Genomic DNA, 18,442 nt, shown 5'->3' with positions numbered 1-18,442 from the left:
TGGGAGAAGGGATTGTTTCAGTCTTTGCATTTTGTATCCCCGGCTCCTAGCAGAGAGCTAGGAAAATAAATACTTGTGGATAGACTCCTTCCTAAAATTTTCCTCCTCCCAAATCTTTGTGGACTTAGGGTTGTGGTCTAGGAGGAACCAGAGGAATTGACCTCTAATTAAGTTGTAGAAATGCTACTAACATACTGTAAGGGAGAATGAGCAGTGGTGTCAAAATAACCAGAATTTGGAACCAGGAACAGTATCTGAGGAATAATATATGTTCCTCATATGACGTTCTAGCTCATGTATCTGTACCTTTGTACAAGTTGTCCTCTAGGGATAAAAAGGTAATTTTTTACCTCAGCTTTGCTTTTTAGAATCATTAGCTTCCTTCAAAACTCAGCTCATGTGTCACTTCTTGGCAAAGATACTGGAGTGGTTTGCCATTTTTTCTTCCAGCTTATTTTACAGATGAGGAAACTAAGGCAAACAGGGTAAAATGACTTGCCCAGGGTCTCACAGCTAGTGTCTGAGGCTAGATTTGAACTCAGATCTTCCTGACTCCAGGCCCAGTACTCTATCTATTGAGCCACTTAACGGCTACCCCTTTCTACATAAGGCCATACTCAATCCTCCTAGCAAAATGCCTTTCCCCAGGAACTACCTTGTATGTGTTTTGGATCTTTCTATATATGTACATGTTTATTTCATTCATAGAATGTAAGCTCCCTGAGGGCAAAGCCTTTTCCTTTTTTTCCTGTCTCATCAATCTTTAGCACTGTTCTTGATATATTGGAAGCACTATAAATGCTTGTTGATTGATATTAACAAGGATTTATTATTGTGCATAGTTTAGTTTTGGTTCTAGCTTCTTTTGTCATCTCTCCAGTTCCCAAGGGTTTAACTATTATCTCTATGCAGATGACTCAGATGGCTCTCATTTCCAGCTCCAGTGTCATCCCTGAGTATTCAGGCCCATTCTGGAATGCATTGATTTCTTATCTTCATATTTTCTTTTCTTCCTTTCAAATCCTAATTCAAGGATCTCTGTGAAGTGAATCCTTTCCGGATCCTTCAATCTGAAATAGTTTTTCCTCCTACAGCACTGTCTGTCTTTTGCCTTCATCATTTCCTACCATTCTTGCACACTTTTATACTGTGTTTATCTTATATCTTTTCCCCTCCAGTATAAACTAACCCTCTTGAGCACAGGAACTCTGATGTTTACCAACTAGTTCAGTGATTTTTAAATAGTGAATTATTGTAGAGGGGATTCTTGTCCAAGTATACACTGAACTTAGGTGAGGTCACTTCCAACTTGGAGATTCTGTCATTCATCTTTGTAATCCCAGCATATCACAGTCAGACAACATGCATTTATTAAGTGCCTACTATATATATCAGGCTCTATGTTAAACTCTGCGGATACAGTGAAAGGCAAAAAACCTAAAACAGTTCCTGCTCGCAAGGAACTCAAAAGAGGAGAAAATGGGTCAGGGGTATGCTGGGGCTAGCTCTTACCAGCTTGTTAAAATTTTGGTGTAAGCATTTATACTTCAAAAATCAGCACATTAATGGGAGCTGAGCAAGAGATAGAACCCAAACCAAACCAAGCTATATACACAATAAGGTGCAGCTAGGTAGCTCAGTGGATAGAATGCTAGGCCTTGAATCAGGATAGACCTGAGTTCAAATTCGATTCAAACACTTAGTAGCTGTGTGACCCTGGACATGTAACTTAACCCTGTTTACCTCAGTTTCCTCATCTGCAAAACGATGAGGAAAGAGCAAACCATTCCAATATCTTTGCCAGGAAAACCCCGAAAGGGGTCACGCAGAGGCAGACAGGACTGAACAACAAAATCAATAATAAATGCTTCTTGATATCCATAAAAAGAAAATCAGGCTACAAATTGTTTTATTCTGTGGACTTAAGAAAGTGGTGGAAAATTGTTAATAGTTAAATTTTGAAGCGTTTTGCCTGTATTTTTTTAACCCCTGGGTGCTGGTTGTTAAAACATTAACTAGCACACCCACAGAAACAAGTAGCATCGAACTGTACTTTCGGATGTTAAGTCTGCTCACTTTCTGCTTCACAGAACAGGGGAGGCTGCCTTAGAGAGGCGGAACCAGCCACACTCCCCTTTCCTCCCTTTCCAATTTCGGGCTCGGCCACTGGTCACTAGGAGAACCTCGGAGAGGGGCTGGGGGCTGGAGTGAAGGGGTCTCGGACTCCGGCCACGACCTAGGCTTGGGTAGGTAACGTGCATCACAGTCACAACTCATCCTGGAAGCGCCCCCGGCTTTTGCGAACAGCTCGAGTTGGGGGTGGATGGGGCGGGCCAGGGAGAATCGCGGGGGGAAGGGGAAGAGGCAAAGGCTGGGTGGGGGAGGGGCTCCGCATTACCATCAAAACCCGTGGCCAGAAGCGGCGCGGGAAAACCCAGCTTAACTGTCACGTCACCCAGCCGCCGGCTAGGAGCCGAGCCCGCCGGCCCGCCAGCCCCGCTTCCCTCCCCAGGGTGCGCACAGGGCCCCTGGCCGCCAGTTTCCGGCACGGCCCATTCTGCCCGCGGCGGAGTGGGCGCACTTCTCCCCGGATCCCAGAGGACCCCCCCCGGCACGCCCCCGGCTGTTGGCGAACTCTCCTCTTAAGTACACTGCGGCCCCGCCCCGCCGTTGTTTATCCTTCAGCCTCGATCTCCCTCTCCCCCTTTCTCTAGTCATCTTCCTTCTGCTCTCCAAACCGCTAAGTCCCTTTGATTCGAGGAACGTTTATTCTTGAACGATGCCTGAAGCACTGTGCTAGGGATACTGCGACCAAAATGAAGTAATGCCTGCCCTCGAGGAGTTTACATTCTACTGTTCTCTCTATGACTCAGGGGTTCTTAACCTGGGTCTATAAACTTTTTTTTTGCCTTCAATATTTCGATTACTCTTTCAATAGAATTAGTTTCCCCTGAAATCTTATGCCTCCAAAACCAAGCTTCTGAGAAAGCCGATGAGCTTCATTAGCCTGTTAAAGGCTGTTAAAGGTTCATGACGTAAACCAGGTTAAGAAGCCCCGCTCGGCGTTCTCTCCGAGGAGCCAGGTAGCCAATGGGAGCTCGTCTCCCAGCTCCCGGCCCTCCGAAGTGGCGTGACTCGGCTGATTGGCGGCCGGCGGGCCCGCGCTTGTTCGCGCGCTCCCGCGCCCTGCGCCCGCGGGCTCCCTCTGGAGGGGAGGAGAGGAAGTGGCGGCCTGGCGCCCGGCCTGGGTTGAAGGAGGGGGTGCGGTCCGGGGCGGGGCCGACCCGGGGGAGGTGGAGGGGGCGGGTGCCCCGCGTCTCGGATCTGGGCGGAGCCGCTGCAAAAGCAGCTTCCGAAAGACCCTAGCGGGGCTGCTGTCGTTGGGGGGTATCTTCGCGTGAGCTTCGGTTGCGTAGCTTTTTTCTCTCCATCTCTTGCTTCGCTTCGCTTTTCATTTGCACCGGGCGGGGGGGGGGCTGCTGAGCGGATCCGAGCCCCGCCGGAGGAAGCTGCTCTCCAGCCCAGCTGGGGGCGGCGACGGGGGCTCTGCTGAGGCCCAGGCGGGCGGTGGGGAAGGTCCGCCCTCCGAGGGGCGGGTTGTGAGAAGGCGGGGGCCCCGAGACTCCTGCTTGGCTGCAGGGAAAGAGCGTTCTTGGAGAGAAGGCGGGGGCCCGAGGGAGGATTGCGTCCCCAGAATGACGGAACTGAGGCAGAGGGTAGTCCACGAGTCCGACGGGCGGCCGGAGGCGGAGGACAAGGTAAAGGGGGTGAGGGGCGCCCGAGGGTCCTGTGTGCCCTTTCCGGCCTTTGCGGAAGGGAGGGAGGAGCGCGGGGCTCGAGGGGTGCTCTCCCGGGTGCGGGGGAAGGGGGAGCGGGGCTGCCCCGGAGCGCGCCGGCATTGGGAGGCGGGATGGTCGCCGGAGAGGAAGCCTAGGTGGGCAGCGTGCTGGGTGGAGGGCGCTGCCCGGGAGGTCGGGGGGCCTGCATTCCGGCCCCCGCTGTGCCCCTTCCGTGGGCTTAACCGCGGCTCAGCCCTAGCTCCCGGGCCTCAGTTTCCTTATCTCCCAAGGGCCTTACCAGCTGTGCTTTAAGGGTGTCCCTAATCAGTTGTGAGCTCCCCGACGAAAGAGGCGTCCAAATGGCAGCTTTCAAGGAAGGGATGGACAGAAGGCCATTTCTTTAATAATAACAAGGAAAGAGACCTGTGGTCGCCTCCCTAAAATGGACCGCATTGGCAGATGTCCTTTCTGAAGCGTCCTGGCAGACGTGGCTTTATAGTAAGTGCTTACCGGTTTACACTCCACCTTCTCCTCCCCAAAGCATAAAACCAATCATGTGGAGACAGATTCGAAGTTCCCTAAGCATCCTAATCAAGGCAAATATGTCAGCGAGCCTTTCAGTGTAGGAGCTATATGTTGATGAAATTGAGAATCTAGTTCTATATTTTGGGTAAGGGGAGACTCGTGGCAACTTCAGTGCAAGCTGCTCAGTCTAAAGTAGGTGAAATACCCTATATGGTATCTTCAGCACAAGTTCCTTTTGTTGTTGTCACTGTCCATTAAACATCGCCCACATTTGAGTACAAGACACCTATCTGTGTGCTTGGGATACAAATTTATATACCAGATAAATTCACATAAGGGAATTAGAGTCTAGTTGAAAAAAGAAGGGGTTGGGGCAGCTGAGTGGCATGATCACCAGCCCTGGAGTCGGGGGGACCTCAGTTCAAATTCAGCCTCAGTGTCACCCTGGGCAAGTCACTTAACCCCCTTTGCCTCGAGCAAAAAAAAAAAGGCATTTCCAGTCTCAGTGAAGAGATAAATTGAGAGATGTGGCAGCATAGGTTGTATGTGGTGGTAGTGTATATAAATAAATTATAGAAATTCAGTGGAGAGAAATAAATGATTGTAGGTTATTGTGGTCAGGGAAGTCTTTTTAGGTAAGATGAGACTCTTATGAGTCTTAAAGGAAGTAGAAGACTTAGATGGGAAGGCATGAAGAAGGGAATTTCAAGTAGGGGACAGCAACCAGGTATGGGTAGGAATGCGTACTATTTTGAGGGATAATAGCAGTAATGGGAGATAAACTTGGAGAAGGAGATAGGGTCCATGGTGGAGGGTCTTATTATGTAGGCAGTATGATGCTGCCTTTGAAAGTTTTCAGCAGGTTGGTGATGTATAAAGCTAGGTTTTAGGAAGGTAATTTGGCAGTGGGGTGCAGGATGGTTTGGTGAGGAAGGACAACAAGCTCTCTTGAGTAGGTTGATAGAGTCAGGAGTGGAAAAAAAAAGAAAGGGTTCAATATACATTAGTGAGAAGTTGGATCAACCAGACTTAGAGTGTACTGGATGTGGAAGAAGAGAATGCCTGCACTTTGAACTTGAGTGATTCTGGGGCATGACAATACAAATGATAGAAATAGGAAATTCCAGAGTGAATGCTAGTTTGGAGAAAGATGACGGCAAGCTTAGTTTTAAACATGATAGCATATTGTTCATGAAAGCCGGGCATCCAAGTGGAAATATGTGGGACTAGATCTTTTGGAGAGGGACTAGAACTGGACGTGGAGATTCAGGAGTCATCTGTGTAATTGAAGCCACCAAAATGGGTGATGAGAGAGAGGGAAAATGAACATGGGGATAGAGGAGGAAGCAGAAATAAAGAAGGAATAGCTAGAGAGCAAGAGCGTGTTACCTAGACGCAAAGAGACAAGAGTCTCAAGAAGGGAGAGGGCAGCAGTATCAGTTGGGAAGGATTGGAGTTGGAATCAGAGATTACTGAAGGTAGAAGAGAGACCTCAGACATGGTTTCACTGAAGTGGTCTTTATGTATTTGTCTTTTTAAATACTTCCATGCTATTTTGTGAGGCAGCCTCTTTCCTTGTTATATACCTATAATTGTTAGTAAGCTGCTTGTGTGGTCTAGGCCTATGGAGAAACATGGAACAAGTCTATTTCCCTTACAGATGATAACCCTCCATATATTTGATGACTGCTTCCTTTCTCTCCTCAGTTATCTTCTTTTGTCCTAGACTAAACATCCCTGGGTCAGTCAACCAATTGCTTGTATGATGTTATTTTGAGTACTAGCTGTCTATTTCTCTGAAATATTTTTGTGTTCTTCAGTGTCTATTTTAAAATGTGACCCCTAGAATTACAAAATGCTACTAAAATCCAGATGTGGTCTAATCAGGGCAAGATTTTATATTCAATAATCACAGTGGAATCTTGTCTTCTCCATACTTGTCAGTTATGTTACTGTGCATATGTGGTCTGCAGTAGAAGACAGTTTGCTAAAATCTGCCTGAAGTTCCTTCCTCATGTTTTTTTTAAATTAAGAGAACCGTCATTACATGTGTTAGATATAGGTCAATAGTTAATGATTAATCTCTTGATCACATTTTTAGGTAGCTAAGTAGTGAAGTGGATAGGATGATGGACCTGGAGTTAGGAAGACTTGAGTTCAACTCTGGCCTCAGACACTAGCTATGTGATTCTGGGCAAGTCATTTAACCATTGTTTGCCTTAGTTTCTTCATCTGTGAAATGGGATAACAATTATACCTACCAGCAGGATTGTTATGAAGACCAAATGAGATATTTTAAAGCACTTAGCACAGTATCTGGCACAGAGTAAGCCCTAGATAAATGTTAATTATTATTAATATTAATATAAGTTGTGTATGTATGTTTTTGACCTCCATTCTTTCTTTTTTTTTTGGCTAGGCAATGGGGTTAAGTGACTTTCCCATGGTCACACAGCTAGTGAGTGTTATGCGTCTGAGGCTGAATTTGAACTGGGGTCCTCTTGACTCCAGGGCCGGTGCTCTATCCACTGCACCACCTAGCTGCTGCCTTTTGTCCTCCATTCTTTTGGTGTTTTCCCTTCCTTAAAATATGATATAAGATGGCTCCTCCATGCTTTTAAGATATATTCTCTCCTGAACAGATTTCCTTGTATACTTGGGCAGATTCAACCTAGAAGATTCAGCCATTCTTCCTAACTGTCTTCTAAATGACAATTTCAGATTCCTTATATATAGCACATGGGTAACTGAGGTATTAGAGTCCTGATGTGGTTTTACTGATAAAGATAGGTTAAAGTTTCTAAAATCTATTCCATTTTAGGCCTGTTTGTTGTTATTCTGCAAGTTTAATTCATGAAAGCTTCTTGGATGGTATGGTTCATTTGGTTCTCATACCAAGTGTTTTTTGTAGAAATGTTTTTGTTTCTGTTGCTTGTTTTCTTTTGCTGTTTTATGGAGTGTTAACTACTGTTTGTAGGTTTCAGCCCTTACACTACATAGTATTTTACAAATGAGTTTTTAGTCTAAATCAGTATTGCCCTTGGTTATCATGGTTTTCTTCCTTGGCAAGTAGACCAAGTATTTGCTGGCTAAGGTGGTTTCTGAACTGCTTTGGGAATCTAATTGTGGCCACTGCTTTTTATGTCGGTGAAGCTTTTGTAAGAAATGGGGATAATCAAGGGCAAACATCCTTGCATTTTTAAGTTCTCTTTTTTCCAGCGTCAGCAGCTTGTTTGAATGAGATGGGTGGATTGTTGTACATGTTCTTAGTTTCATTTCATCTTTATCTGCCTGATTTAGTAATGATTTTTTACTTTTGCTATATACCTAGCAGAAGCTAGGTGTCTCAGTGTTGGGCCTGGAGTCAGGAAGACTTTTCTTCCTGAGTTCAAATATGGACTCAGACACTTACTAGCTGTGTGTCTCTGGACAAGTCACTTCACCCTGTTTGTCTCAGTTCCTCATCTGTAAAGTGAGCTGGAGAAGGAAATGGCAAACTACTGCAGTATCTCTGCCAAGAAAATTCCAAATGGGGTCATGAAGAGTCAGACACAACGGAAATGGCTGAACAACAACAACATGCCTAGTCTGTGGTCTGAGTGCACATGGGAAGCTATTTGGACAAAGCTTCAGTATTAGTAAACAGTTTGTTTTCAGTCTTTAAAGGCATAGTCAGGGTGTTTTTGGTTATGATATTCACATTTACCTTCTAAGTCTCATCTGGAAAAAATGTATTTATCAATATGTGGCTTCTGAAAAGGATATATACTTTTGTGGTGTCTTTGGTTTCCCACACCTGAGCCATGTACTTTTTTTTCCCTTTCCATTCTCTCACACTTCCCCCCACCCCCCACTCTTGCACCCTTTAAAATAATTGAGCATCAAAGTGTATGTTGCCTTACTTGGTGGAGTTTGTTAATTTCTTAGTAGTTTCTCTCTCTTCATTCTCTGCAATAGGTACTGGCCCATAAGCTGTAATTGATTTCATGGTAGTCTTTTTTTTTTTAAACTCATGTTCATTGAGAGCACTGCAAGACAAAAAGACTAAAGTGTCCCATGAAAGGACATTTCTTGTTGCTATGGAGAACAAACACTTATTAAGTACCTACTATGTTCCTGTGTTAAGCATTTTACAAATATTCTCATGTGATCCCCACTACAACCCTAGGAGGTGGTTGCTGTTGTTATCCCCATTTTACAGTTGAGGAAACAAGCAGAGGTTAAGTCATTTGCCCCGGGTCACCTAGCTAGTAAGTGCCTGGGACCATGTTTGAACTTGGGTTTTCCTGACTCCGGGCTCGGGGCTCTATCCACTGTGCTACCCAGCTTGCCTCTGTTGTGGGTACTTCATAACAAATCAGTGCTACCCTATCTTTTGCCCTCCAAGCCACACTTGAATGCCATTCTTCATTTAATTGCAACTTTGTTTTGTTTTCTCATTTCATTTATCACATTTAGAATATGTGTAGTTAATTTAATGTTTGTAGATAGTCTAAGCCTTGTGGTTTTTTTCCCACATCTCCAACACCCATCACTAAAGAAGGGGGCTGTACAAGTCATTTTGAGCTTTTCCTTGTTTAATGGCTACCATGGTCAAACGATTCATCATGTAGGAGCCAGCCCACTGGTGGGCTTTTCTGTATCTCAGCTGTGCTTGTCCCTTAGGTAGCAGATTCATTCTATGGCCAACTGTGCTCAAGGCTTTTCCAGCATGATGGAACCAGTTAGAGCTTGTGGTTCAATTATCATTATTTTTGAGAATCCAGGGTCAATTCCACACCTGGTTGTAATAAGGAGGCCTCCTTATTCTATTTTGTTGTATAGAGAGCATAATAGGCACTGTCCAGCTGATTGTAAGTAACAAACACACATATAAAATTGTATTTGTATTACTGTGCAACTGTGTTATGGTATAGCTCATTATTACACAGATATACCACTAATCAAATCATGCCTCTTGAAGCATAACAGCTGTATACAGTAAAAGCTTGATCTAATACAGACTATACCATGAATTTTAATCTAGATGCCCAGAAGTTTTTCTTGGCTTCTAAATTATTGGTCAGAGTAGGGAGTAGGGGAAGGGGGCAGGGGGTTAAGTATAAAGTAAGAGTTTAAGTAGTAAAAAATGGGTTCATTTTGTTGTAAATAAATCTCCTTCCTTCCCCAACATTACCTACTTCATAATTTGTTCAAATTTCCATCCAGAGTATTGGCTTTTCCTGATATCTTAGGAAAGTCCAAAGAAATAAATTTTCACAGAAGAAGTCTTTTAAAGAGAGATTGACTCATTTATCTTATAGTATTTAAGGTTGACAGAGTATTTCCTCACAATACCCTTGTGAGGTTGGTCCTCCAATAAGTCAATGGATTTATGATCCTATTAATGTTCATACTGTTTCCAGTGTTTCAGGTCACAGCCAGTTTATCTCTTGCCCATCCTGTGAGACCCTTGTCCATATTTGGCCTCAGAAATGTAACACTTACTAACTGTGTGACTCTGGGCTAGTCACTTAACCCCCGTTGCCCAACCAAAAGAAAAAATCTGTAGTGGAGGCCTGCCCTGCCAGTCTGCTGGGGGGCCTTCCTCAAGTTGTCTGTCTGAATGTCTGTCTGTCTGTCTCTCTAACTTTTTTTTTTCAGTTTAGTCCTTTTTTTGTTCCCCTATTCTCCCACTTCTCTCATCTTACTGAGGTGGGGAAAAAAATGAACCCTTGTAAACAAGGATGAATAATCAGGCAAAACAAATCCCCATATTTTCTGCATCCAAAAATATTTCCATAACTTCTCTCTCAGGAGATGATGGTTAATCATTGCATTGATTGGAGTACTTAAATCTTTTAAAGTTATTTGTCTTTGCAGTGCCGTTATTAATGTATAAATTATTCTTCTGAGTATGCTGTCTTTATTCTGCATCAGTTCATACAAATTTTCCTAAGTTGCTCTGAAATTATCACTTTTATAATTTGTTTTAGCACAGTAATGTTTCATTATATCCATATACCATATTCAGCCATTCCCCAATTGACGGACACTCCCCTAGTTTCCAGTTCTTTGCTACAACAAAAAACTCCTATAAATATTTTTGTATATAGATTCTTTTCCTCTTAATTTGATTACTTTTGAGATATAGGCCTGGTAATGGTATCTCCAGGTCAAAGATATGCATAGTTTAGTGACTTTTTGAGGCATAGTTTTGGACCAATTCATGAGCTTGTTTTCCCACATCCCCTCCGATTTTTGTAGTTTTCCTTTTTTGTCGTCTTAGCCAATCTAATGGGTGTGATGTGGAACCTCAGATTTGCTTTAATTTGAATTTCTCTAGTTATTAGTGATTTGGAGTATTTTTTCATATGGCTGTTGCCTCAAAAATTCTCTCTCTTTTTTGACAATCAGGTTAAGTGTATGAGTGTATGAGGTCCTCCTTACTCCAAAGCTGGTGCTCTGTCTAATGTGCCACCTAGCGGCTCATGTTCTCTTGATGTTGTATGAATAACAAGGAAGTGTATAGACTGTGATTGGGTTATCTTTCACTTTTGCTGTTTGACTGGCCTTTTGTTTTTTTGGGTCATGGGTTCTCTGATAACAACCTTTATACCACTTCTCCTGCTTACTTCCTCCTTTTGTTATGTGTTGCAGCCTGCTTATGCTTACTTCTTGACTACCCTTTGGGTGTCATCAACTTTAGGTCTTCAGAGGCCATAGTACTCTATGGCTCACAGCCATGGGAAATTACTGAGTGATTATTGCTGTTAAAAAGAAGAAGCCTTTCTTTTAGGTAGTAGCTTAGGGTTATGAAAAAAAAACCTAATGATGTAAGTAGGGGAAATATTCCTATTTTACAGATGATGGTATAGAAACTGAGGCCCAGAGATGGAGTAAATTGCCCATGGTTGCATAGTTAAGAAGTGCTGGAAACAATTTTTGAACCCTAGTGTGTCTTGATTCCTAACTCATTGATGCCAAAATTCATCTCTGAGTTGTTGCCAATTAAAAAAAAATTAATAACAGAGGAATTCAGAGAACCATTTTGAATCAGCTGTATGTGAGAGATGGAAATTTTTTTGTTAATATTTTATTTTTTTATTAATTTATTTTGATTTATCAACAATCATTTCCATAAGCTTTTGACTTTAAAATTTTTCTCCCCCTCCTTCCTTGCCTCTTTCCCCAAGATGGTGCGCAGTGTGATATAGGTTATACATATACATTCCTGTTAAACATATTTTCACATTAGTGATGTTGTAAGGAAGAATTAAAATCAATAAGAGGAAGTACAAGAAAGAAAAAACAAAACAGAAGAAAAAATAGCAAGTAATATGCTTCGATCTGTATTCAAACTCCATAGTTTTTTCTTTGGATGCGGACAGCATTTTCCATTATGAGGCCTTTGGAGAGATGTCTTAGATCCTTGTATTGCTGAGAAGGGCTAAGTCTATCAGTGTTAGTCATTTCACAATGTGGCTGTTACTGTGTACCATGTTCTCCTGGTTCTGCTCACTTCACTCAGCATCGGTCCATGCATGTCTTTCCAGGTTTTTCTGAAGTCTGCCTTCTCATCATTTCTTATAGCACAGTAGTATTCCATTCCATTCATATACCACAACTTGTTCATCCATTCTCCAACTGATGGGCATCCTCTCAATTTCCAATTCTTTGCCACCACAAAAAGAGCTGCTATGAATATTTTTGTACACGTGGGTCCTTTTCCTATTTGTATGATCTCTTTGAGATACAGCCTTAGTAGTGCTATTGCTGGGTCAAAGGCTGTGCACATTTTTATAGCCCTTTGGGCATAGTTCCAAATTGTTCTCCAAAATGGTTGGATCATTTCACAACTCCACCAACAATGCATTAGTGTTCCAATTTTCCCACATCTTCTCCAACATTTATCATTTTCCTGTTTTGTCATATATTGGCCAGTCTGATAGGTGTGATGTGGTACCTCAGAGTTGTTTTGCTTTGCATTTCTCTAATCAATAATGATTTAGAGCATTTTTTCATATGACTATAGATGGTTTTGATTTTTTTCATCCGAAAACTGCCTACTCATATCCTTTGACCATTTATCAATTAGAGAATGACTTGCATTCTTATGAATCTGACTTAATTCTATATATATTTTAGAAAGGAGACCCTTATCAAAGAGATTGGTTGTAAAAATTCTTTCCCAATTTTCTACTTTCCTTCTAATCTTGGTTGCATTGACTTTGTACAAAAACTTTTCAATTTAACGTAATCAGAATTATACATTTTGCTTTTCATAATGTTCTCTATCTCCTGTTTGGTCATAAATTCTTCTGTTCTCCATAAATATGATAGGTAAAGTATTTCTTGCTCTCCCAGTTTGCTTATAGTATCAGCCTTTATATCTAAATCATGAACCCATTTTGACTTTATTTTGTTATATGGTGTGAGATTTTGGTCTATGCCTAGTTTCTGCCATACTCTTTTCCAGTTTTCCCAGCAGTTTTTTTTTCCAAAGAGTAGGTTTTTATCCCAGAAGCTAGGGTCTTTGGGTTTATCAAATAATAAATTACTATAGTCATTGACTACTGTGTCTTGCATACCTAACCTATTCCACTGATCGACCACTCTGTTTCTTAGCCAGTACTAAGTAGTTTTGATGATTGCTACTTTATTATACAGTTTAAGATCTGGAACTATAAGGCTACCTTCCTCTGCATTTTTTTTTCATTAGTTCCCTTGATATTCTGGACCTTTTGTTATGAGATGGAAAAGTTTTGAACGATTCTTCTAGACATAGTTGTTAAACTTCTGTGCCAAACATTTCTTCCAAAAAAGCCAGCCATTATTTATTTGAAAATAATGTGGAATATGTGTTTGTGCTTTCAGAGACATTTATAGTATTCAGAATCTTCAGGCTAAGCTTTTAAGGTCTGTTTTCACTTTTCCTTTTTTTAAAAACCACGTTCTAATAAAGGAATTGTTCTCCTAGGAATAAGACTTATGATCTCAACATCCCAGTGCTCATAGCACTTGCCAAACCAAACGAAAACATAACTGCATCATCAGTAACAATAAAGAAATAATAGAGAGATGAAAATATATACTTCAAAAGGCTAGGTTATCTTCAGCCCCTAAACTGGATTGTCATTTTTTAATTTAATTTTTTTGGGTTGTCATTTTATCAGACTTGGTATTGATAGCTAGAAGGAGGACTCTGGGGTTAAAGTTGTTCTTTAATTTTTTAATTTTAGTTTTAGTTTCTTAATGCCAGCCTAAGGATTTTTATTATAAAAAGTTTCTAAATTCCTGCCCACAGACTCAGGTGCTCAGAATAGAAGAGGCTGAAGGGACTTTAAAGATTTTCTAGACCAGTCACCTCATTTTACGTATGAGTAAATAGAGGGCCATGGAAGGGAAGTGACTTTACCAAGGTCATATTTCTGGTTATGTCATCTTATTGGTCAGTCTCATAGTTTCAAAACAAGTATACCTCTTCACTCTTGTTTGCTATTTAACTTTTTAGAAAGTCCTTTTCAAAACTTATCACTGCCATTCTAAATTGGTGAAAACCAGGATGAATAGAAAGCCGTGATTTTTTAAAATAAAAAAAGTAGACTAAATTCTAAATGCACTGTAGGAAAGTCTTTATGAAGGTATGTTTAAGCTCAAAGACATAATAGACATTCCGTTCAATACACTTTTTTATTGAGGTCTACTATGTGCAAGGTGGTGTGCCTACCCAGTTTCTGTGCATGATACAAAATGTACAAGACGTGATTGCTGGCCGAAGGGAAATCATAGTTATCATGGAAAATGATGTATACAAATCACTCTATAATAGCCATGGGAGGAGAAATTCTTATGCCACATTTAGTAATAACCCATATTTTTGTTGCATAAGATATAGTTGTAGTGTAGTGGTAGAGGCATTGGATTTGAACTTGAAAGAACGTATTTTGAATTTTGCCTCTGCTATGTCCTAGCTGTATGATCTTGGACAAGTAACTTCCTTTCTCTGATATTCAGTTTCTCTGTCTGTAAAATGAATGGGTTGGACTAGATGATTTCTTAAGTTCTCTTTCAGGTCTAAATCTATGATGTTATGGCGTTAAGGTTTGCCAAGTGTGTCCCTCTCAATAACACTGTGAGATAGCAATCCTAAGTATTACCTCATTATGTGGTTCAGAGGGGTTGGGTCAGCTTTTCTAAGGGTCCCACAACCATAAAGGGTGGGAACCAGGACTCAAATTCAAGTCATTTTATTTCAAGATAAATGCTCTTTTAAGTACTCCACAAGCTCTCTTTTTAGTAAGACAGTCTATTTGTATGACTTTCTAAGTTTTATAAATAATGTTCTGTGAACTGGTCTCGACTTTTTGTTTTGTTTTTGTTGAAATTCTCAGTACTAGTGCTAGTCAGTCCTCCACTTCTGCAGAAGTTATGGTCATGCCTTCTCCAGCAGTCCAGCTTTCATATTTTAATATCAGTGACAGTAAATTTTAGACAAAAACATTTAAGAAATAGGCTTGCCACGGCCTTTTTAAGAAGGCAAGTGAAAGAAATTCTCTTGAGTGTCTATATTCATTAGACAGCATTGAAATACTTTAATCTAGCTGTTAGAAGTAGCAAGAACGTTTTATTAATTTTAAATTGAGGAGGAATGGGAAAATATCACCCCGAAACCCTCCTTTCTTTCTCAGTTTGAAAGGAGGGAATAGGGAAGGAGGGAGGGAAAGAAGGTGAGAGGGAGAGATTCTGCCTTATCACTCTACTCCATGAGCATATACACTTCAGTGAGCATGACTTGGAAGACATGCATCTGCTGTACCCTCATTTGGTCTCCATTCCTCATGCCTTTCATTTGTTAGTGTAAGCATCTTGCCAGGCTTTCTGGGATTCTACACTCTTCTCTTCATCACACTCACAAACAGTCTATTCATTCTGTTCGGTCTGGTCGAGCTAACGAGCTCACCTTTAGTTAGCTTTCCTAACGTTGTGAGTCATGGAGAATGACCCTCCTTTGTTCTTTTTTACTTCCTTGTGTTTTATCTTGTAATCACTCTTATGGGCCAAGGCCCTTCAAGATTATTTTCCCCCTAATCATCATTGTTCCTGCTAGCTGTCTTTACCTGTGTTTCTTTTTTTTCTTTCTTTAGCTTTACCTGTTCTTTTACTTGAATGGATGTCCTGATTCTTTCCTTCTATTCATTTGTTTTCAAAGCAACTACCTGAGATCTCTCTGCTTTTGGATATAAACTTCCTACTTTTGAAGAGACCTTAGTCTTTTTTCAGCTACAACTATATAAAAATTTTTTGTGAAGGATTTTTAAGAGTAATTTTGGCCACATATGGTTTTTATCTTTTGTTCTGACTTGATAGCCTAATGTTCACCTCCACCGTTGATCAAATTTCTCAAGTCGAATAATTTGAAAGGTTCTTGGGGGGGGGCTTCTATCAAAAAGTATCCTGTAGGTGTTATTTTAGCAACGTAAGCATTCACCTCTAATGTTTCTGTTTAAACTTTCTGTGGGCAGTTTGCCTTGTATAATGGAAAGAATGCTAGATTTGGAATCCTAGGATCAAGGAGTAAAAATCTGCTCTGCCCTTTGCTACCTGTGTCACTTCTCTTGGTCTGGGTTTTCCTTGTTTTAAAGACATTGAACTAGATATCTTCTGAAGTTCCATCCAGCTTTGAGCCATTTGCTCTTTAGACTTTGGTTTCCTCATCTGTAAAAGAAGAGAATTATATATCTCCAAGGTCCCTTCTAGAAGTAAAATTTTATCCTATTCTATGGTATGGTTTATCTTAAAGTAAAGTCTGCCCACTTGAATGTAGGTAATATTTGGATAACTAAGGCATCCTTCTTTTCTGTTTGAGCAACTAATTAAATCTGATATTGTACATTTATCTCATGTTTTAAACTTGTGAGGCAGAAGGTGACTAAGTGCAGAGGGTGTCAGTAAATTTACTGCATACATTTTTTATGTGTGCAACGAAACAGGGGGTCCTCATGATTCACCGGTGTAATGCCTGGTGCTGTTTGTGGCTCCTAAGCCCCTTTAGGAATGACACAGCAAAATTCAGAGCTCTGGCTTTTAGAATCACTTGGTGGGAGAAAATCATTCACTGTAGCACTGCATCAGCTTTAGGGGTGATGTCCAACTGAGATATTTACTGATTTTTCCTTGGGTAATTAGCATTTTACATTTGTTATTGGGCTAAGCATACCCACTGAGATTGCATCCTCATTTTTCATTTTGTGTGCATTCACTGGCTTCGGCAGCAGTAGGAACAGTGCATCTTCTCTGGTCAGCATCTATGGGAAGAAACCCTGCTGGGAGGCCTTGGTTCTGTGCAAGGCCCTGCCATGTGATTGGAAGTCAGAGGATGGAGAGCTGTAAGGGATTTCGGTGATCTAAACAGATTGTTATTAGCCCCCTCATTTTAGTGGCTGGCTCATTGTTACACAGTCGCTAAGTGGTAGCCTTTGGATTCAGACCGACATAGTCGGGCCCTGGAGCCACTGCTCTTTCTCTTGAGCCAAACTATTGCTCTACAAACGTATTGTCTGTTCCACAGGCTTGCAGGATTGAGGACTGTCACAAAGAAAGATTTGATTGGTTCTGTATGGGCCCTCCCAGAACACATGAATGAAAAAGCATTATTAAATGATTACTATGTGCAAAGCAGAGTTTTAATTTACAGTGAGGAGGATACAAGTAGAAAAGTTAGACAGGCTCTGCTTTCAAGGAGCTTCTTATCCTAGCGAGGAGGAGACAGAGCATTTCAGAGGTTTCAACTGGAAGTCAGACAAAAAGGCCTAGTATGGCCTCTTAGGGTGTAGCAGCAGTACTGATGGCAATGTATTTTCTTTAGTGTTATTTCCATTAATAAAACCATATCCATTTCTGGTATGTTTGACTGTGCCAAGAACTTTGATGGTTGAGAAATTTCTTTCCTCGGTTTTCAGTATACAAGGCTGATAACCTGCTGAGGCAGTTTCCAGGTGCCATCTATAGAAGGGTTGTACCCTTCTGTGATGGCTGTGGGGGCTGGGTCCAGGGGATGCTGCTGTTCTGGGGCTCTTGAGATTTATTTGCTTTGCCCATAGTTGGCAGGTGGTGTTTTTGGTGGTGGGAGTGTCAAGCTTCTTCTCTACAAGGGTTGCCTTCTTTGACGGGAAGCAAGGTCAGTGGTCTGGGAGGCCATTAGAGCTGTTGGGGGCAAGGTCCTGGGCTGTGTCCACCTGGGTCTTAAGGGAGGTAATAGTAAAGATGAAAAGATTCTGATTGTTAGGATTTGTTTTATATTGAGCCACTGTGCCTCCCTGCAGTTTCCACTCTTTATTCCTACTTTTTCTCTCTGAGGCCATGTAGAATAAGTCTAAATCTCTTTACTGGTAATAATAACTGCCTTGAAGTATTTGAAAGGCCATCATTTTGCCTCCCCCCTAAATTTTCTCCTTTCCAGGTCAAATATTTCCAAGCCCTTCGACCTGTCCTTATTTAGAATAATCTGACTCCTTTAGCGTTGTCATTACATATTTTCCAACTTGTCAGTGTCTCTCCTAAAGTCTGATTTCCCAAAATGAACACAATATTCCACATGTGTCAAGATTAGGACAAAGGATAGATGAACTATCGCCTTCCTTGTTCTGGGCACAGTGCCTGTCTTCACAAAGCCTAAAAGGGCACAGTAGTTTTTTTGGCTGCAATGTTGGAGCTGTGGAGTCAGTCTTGGCAGACTTTAGGCTTCATTGGATTTTTGTCTAATTGACATTTATTCACTTTTAAATTCAAATGTCACTTCTCCTAGTCAGTAACAGGAGGTTTGATGATACCAGGTGCACAAAGTTAAATGCCCCCTTTGAATTGCTACACTTCTGAGGCTGATCCATTCTTGCAGAAACCTTGGGTTAGGGTGGGTATAGGGAACAGCCCCTCCAATCCCTGTGAGGCTGTCTCTGTGCTATTGTGAGAACTTCTGGGAAATATTAGCTGCTCAGTACTTTGATACATCGATGGATGTTCCAGCCCTGTGGTACGGGTACACTACCTATAATGCCAGTCACACTTACCTCTCCATTCCTTCTCATTCTTTGTGACTTCTTATTCAGGCTTATTGTGATAATGAAATGATTGAATTAAACAGATTGTAATGAAAGCAC

General features: G+C 41.5%; 1 protein-coding gene across 1 annotated transcript in view; it reads left to right on the top strand.

The window, feature by feature from the left end:
- The first annotated feature begins 3,483 nt into the window (after positions 1–3,483).
- The window catches only part of CDS2 (CDP-diacylglycerol synthase 2), an 85,320-nt gene continuing 70,361 nt past the window's right edge, over positions 3,484–18,442 (top strand). The window contains exon 1 of the mRNA XM_020985364.2: positions 3,484–3,758. Within this exon, the coding sequence (XP_020841023.1) occupies positions 3,696–3,758 (63 nt within the window). The 5' untranslated portion in view covers positions 3,484–3,695. The remainder of the gene's footprint in view (positions 3,759–18,442) is intronic.

Source organism: Phascolarctos cinereus, unplaced genomic scaffold (assembly GCF_003287225.1).
Source record: "Phascolarctos cinereus isolate Bilbo 61053 unplaced genomic scaffold, phaCin_HiC Scaffold_2;HRSCAF=192, whole genome shotgun sequence".
NCBI lineage: Eukaryota > Metazoa > Chordata > Mammalia > Diprotodontia > Phascolarctidae > Phascolarctos > Phascolarctos cinereus.
This window is presented reverse-complemented; position numbering and strand designations above follow the sequence as displayed.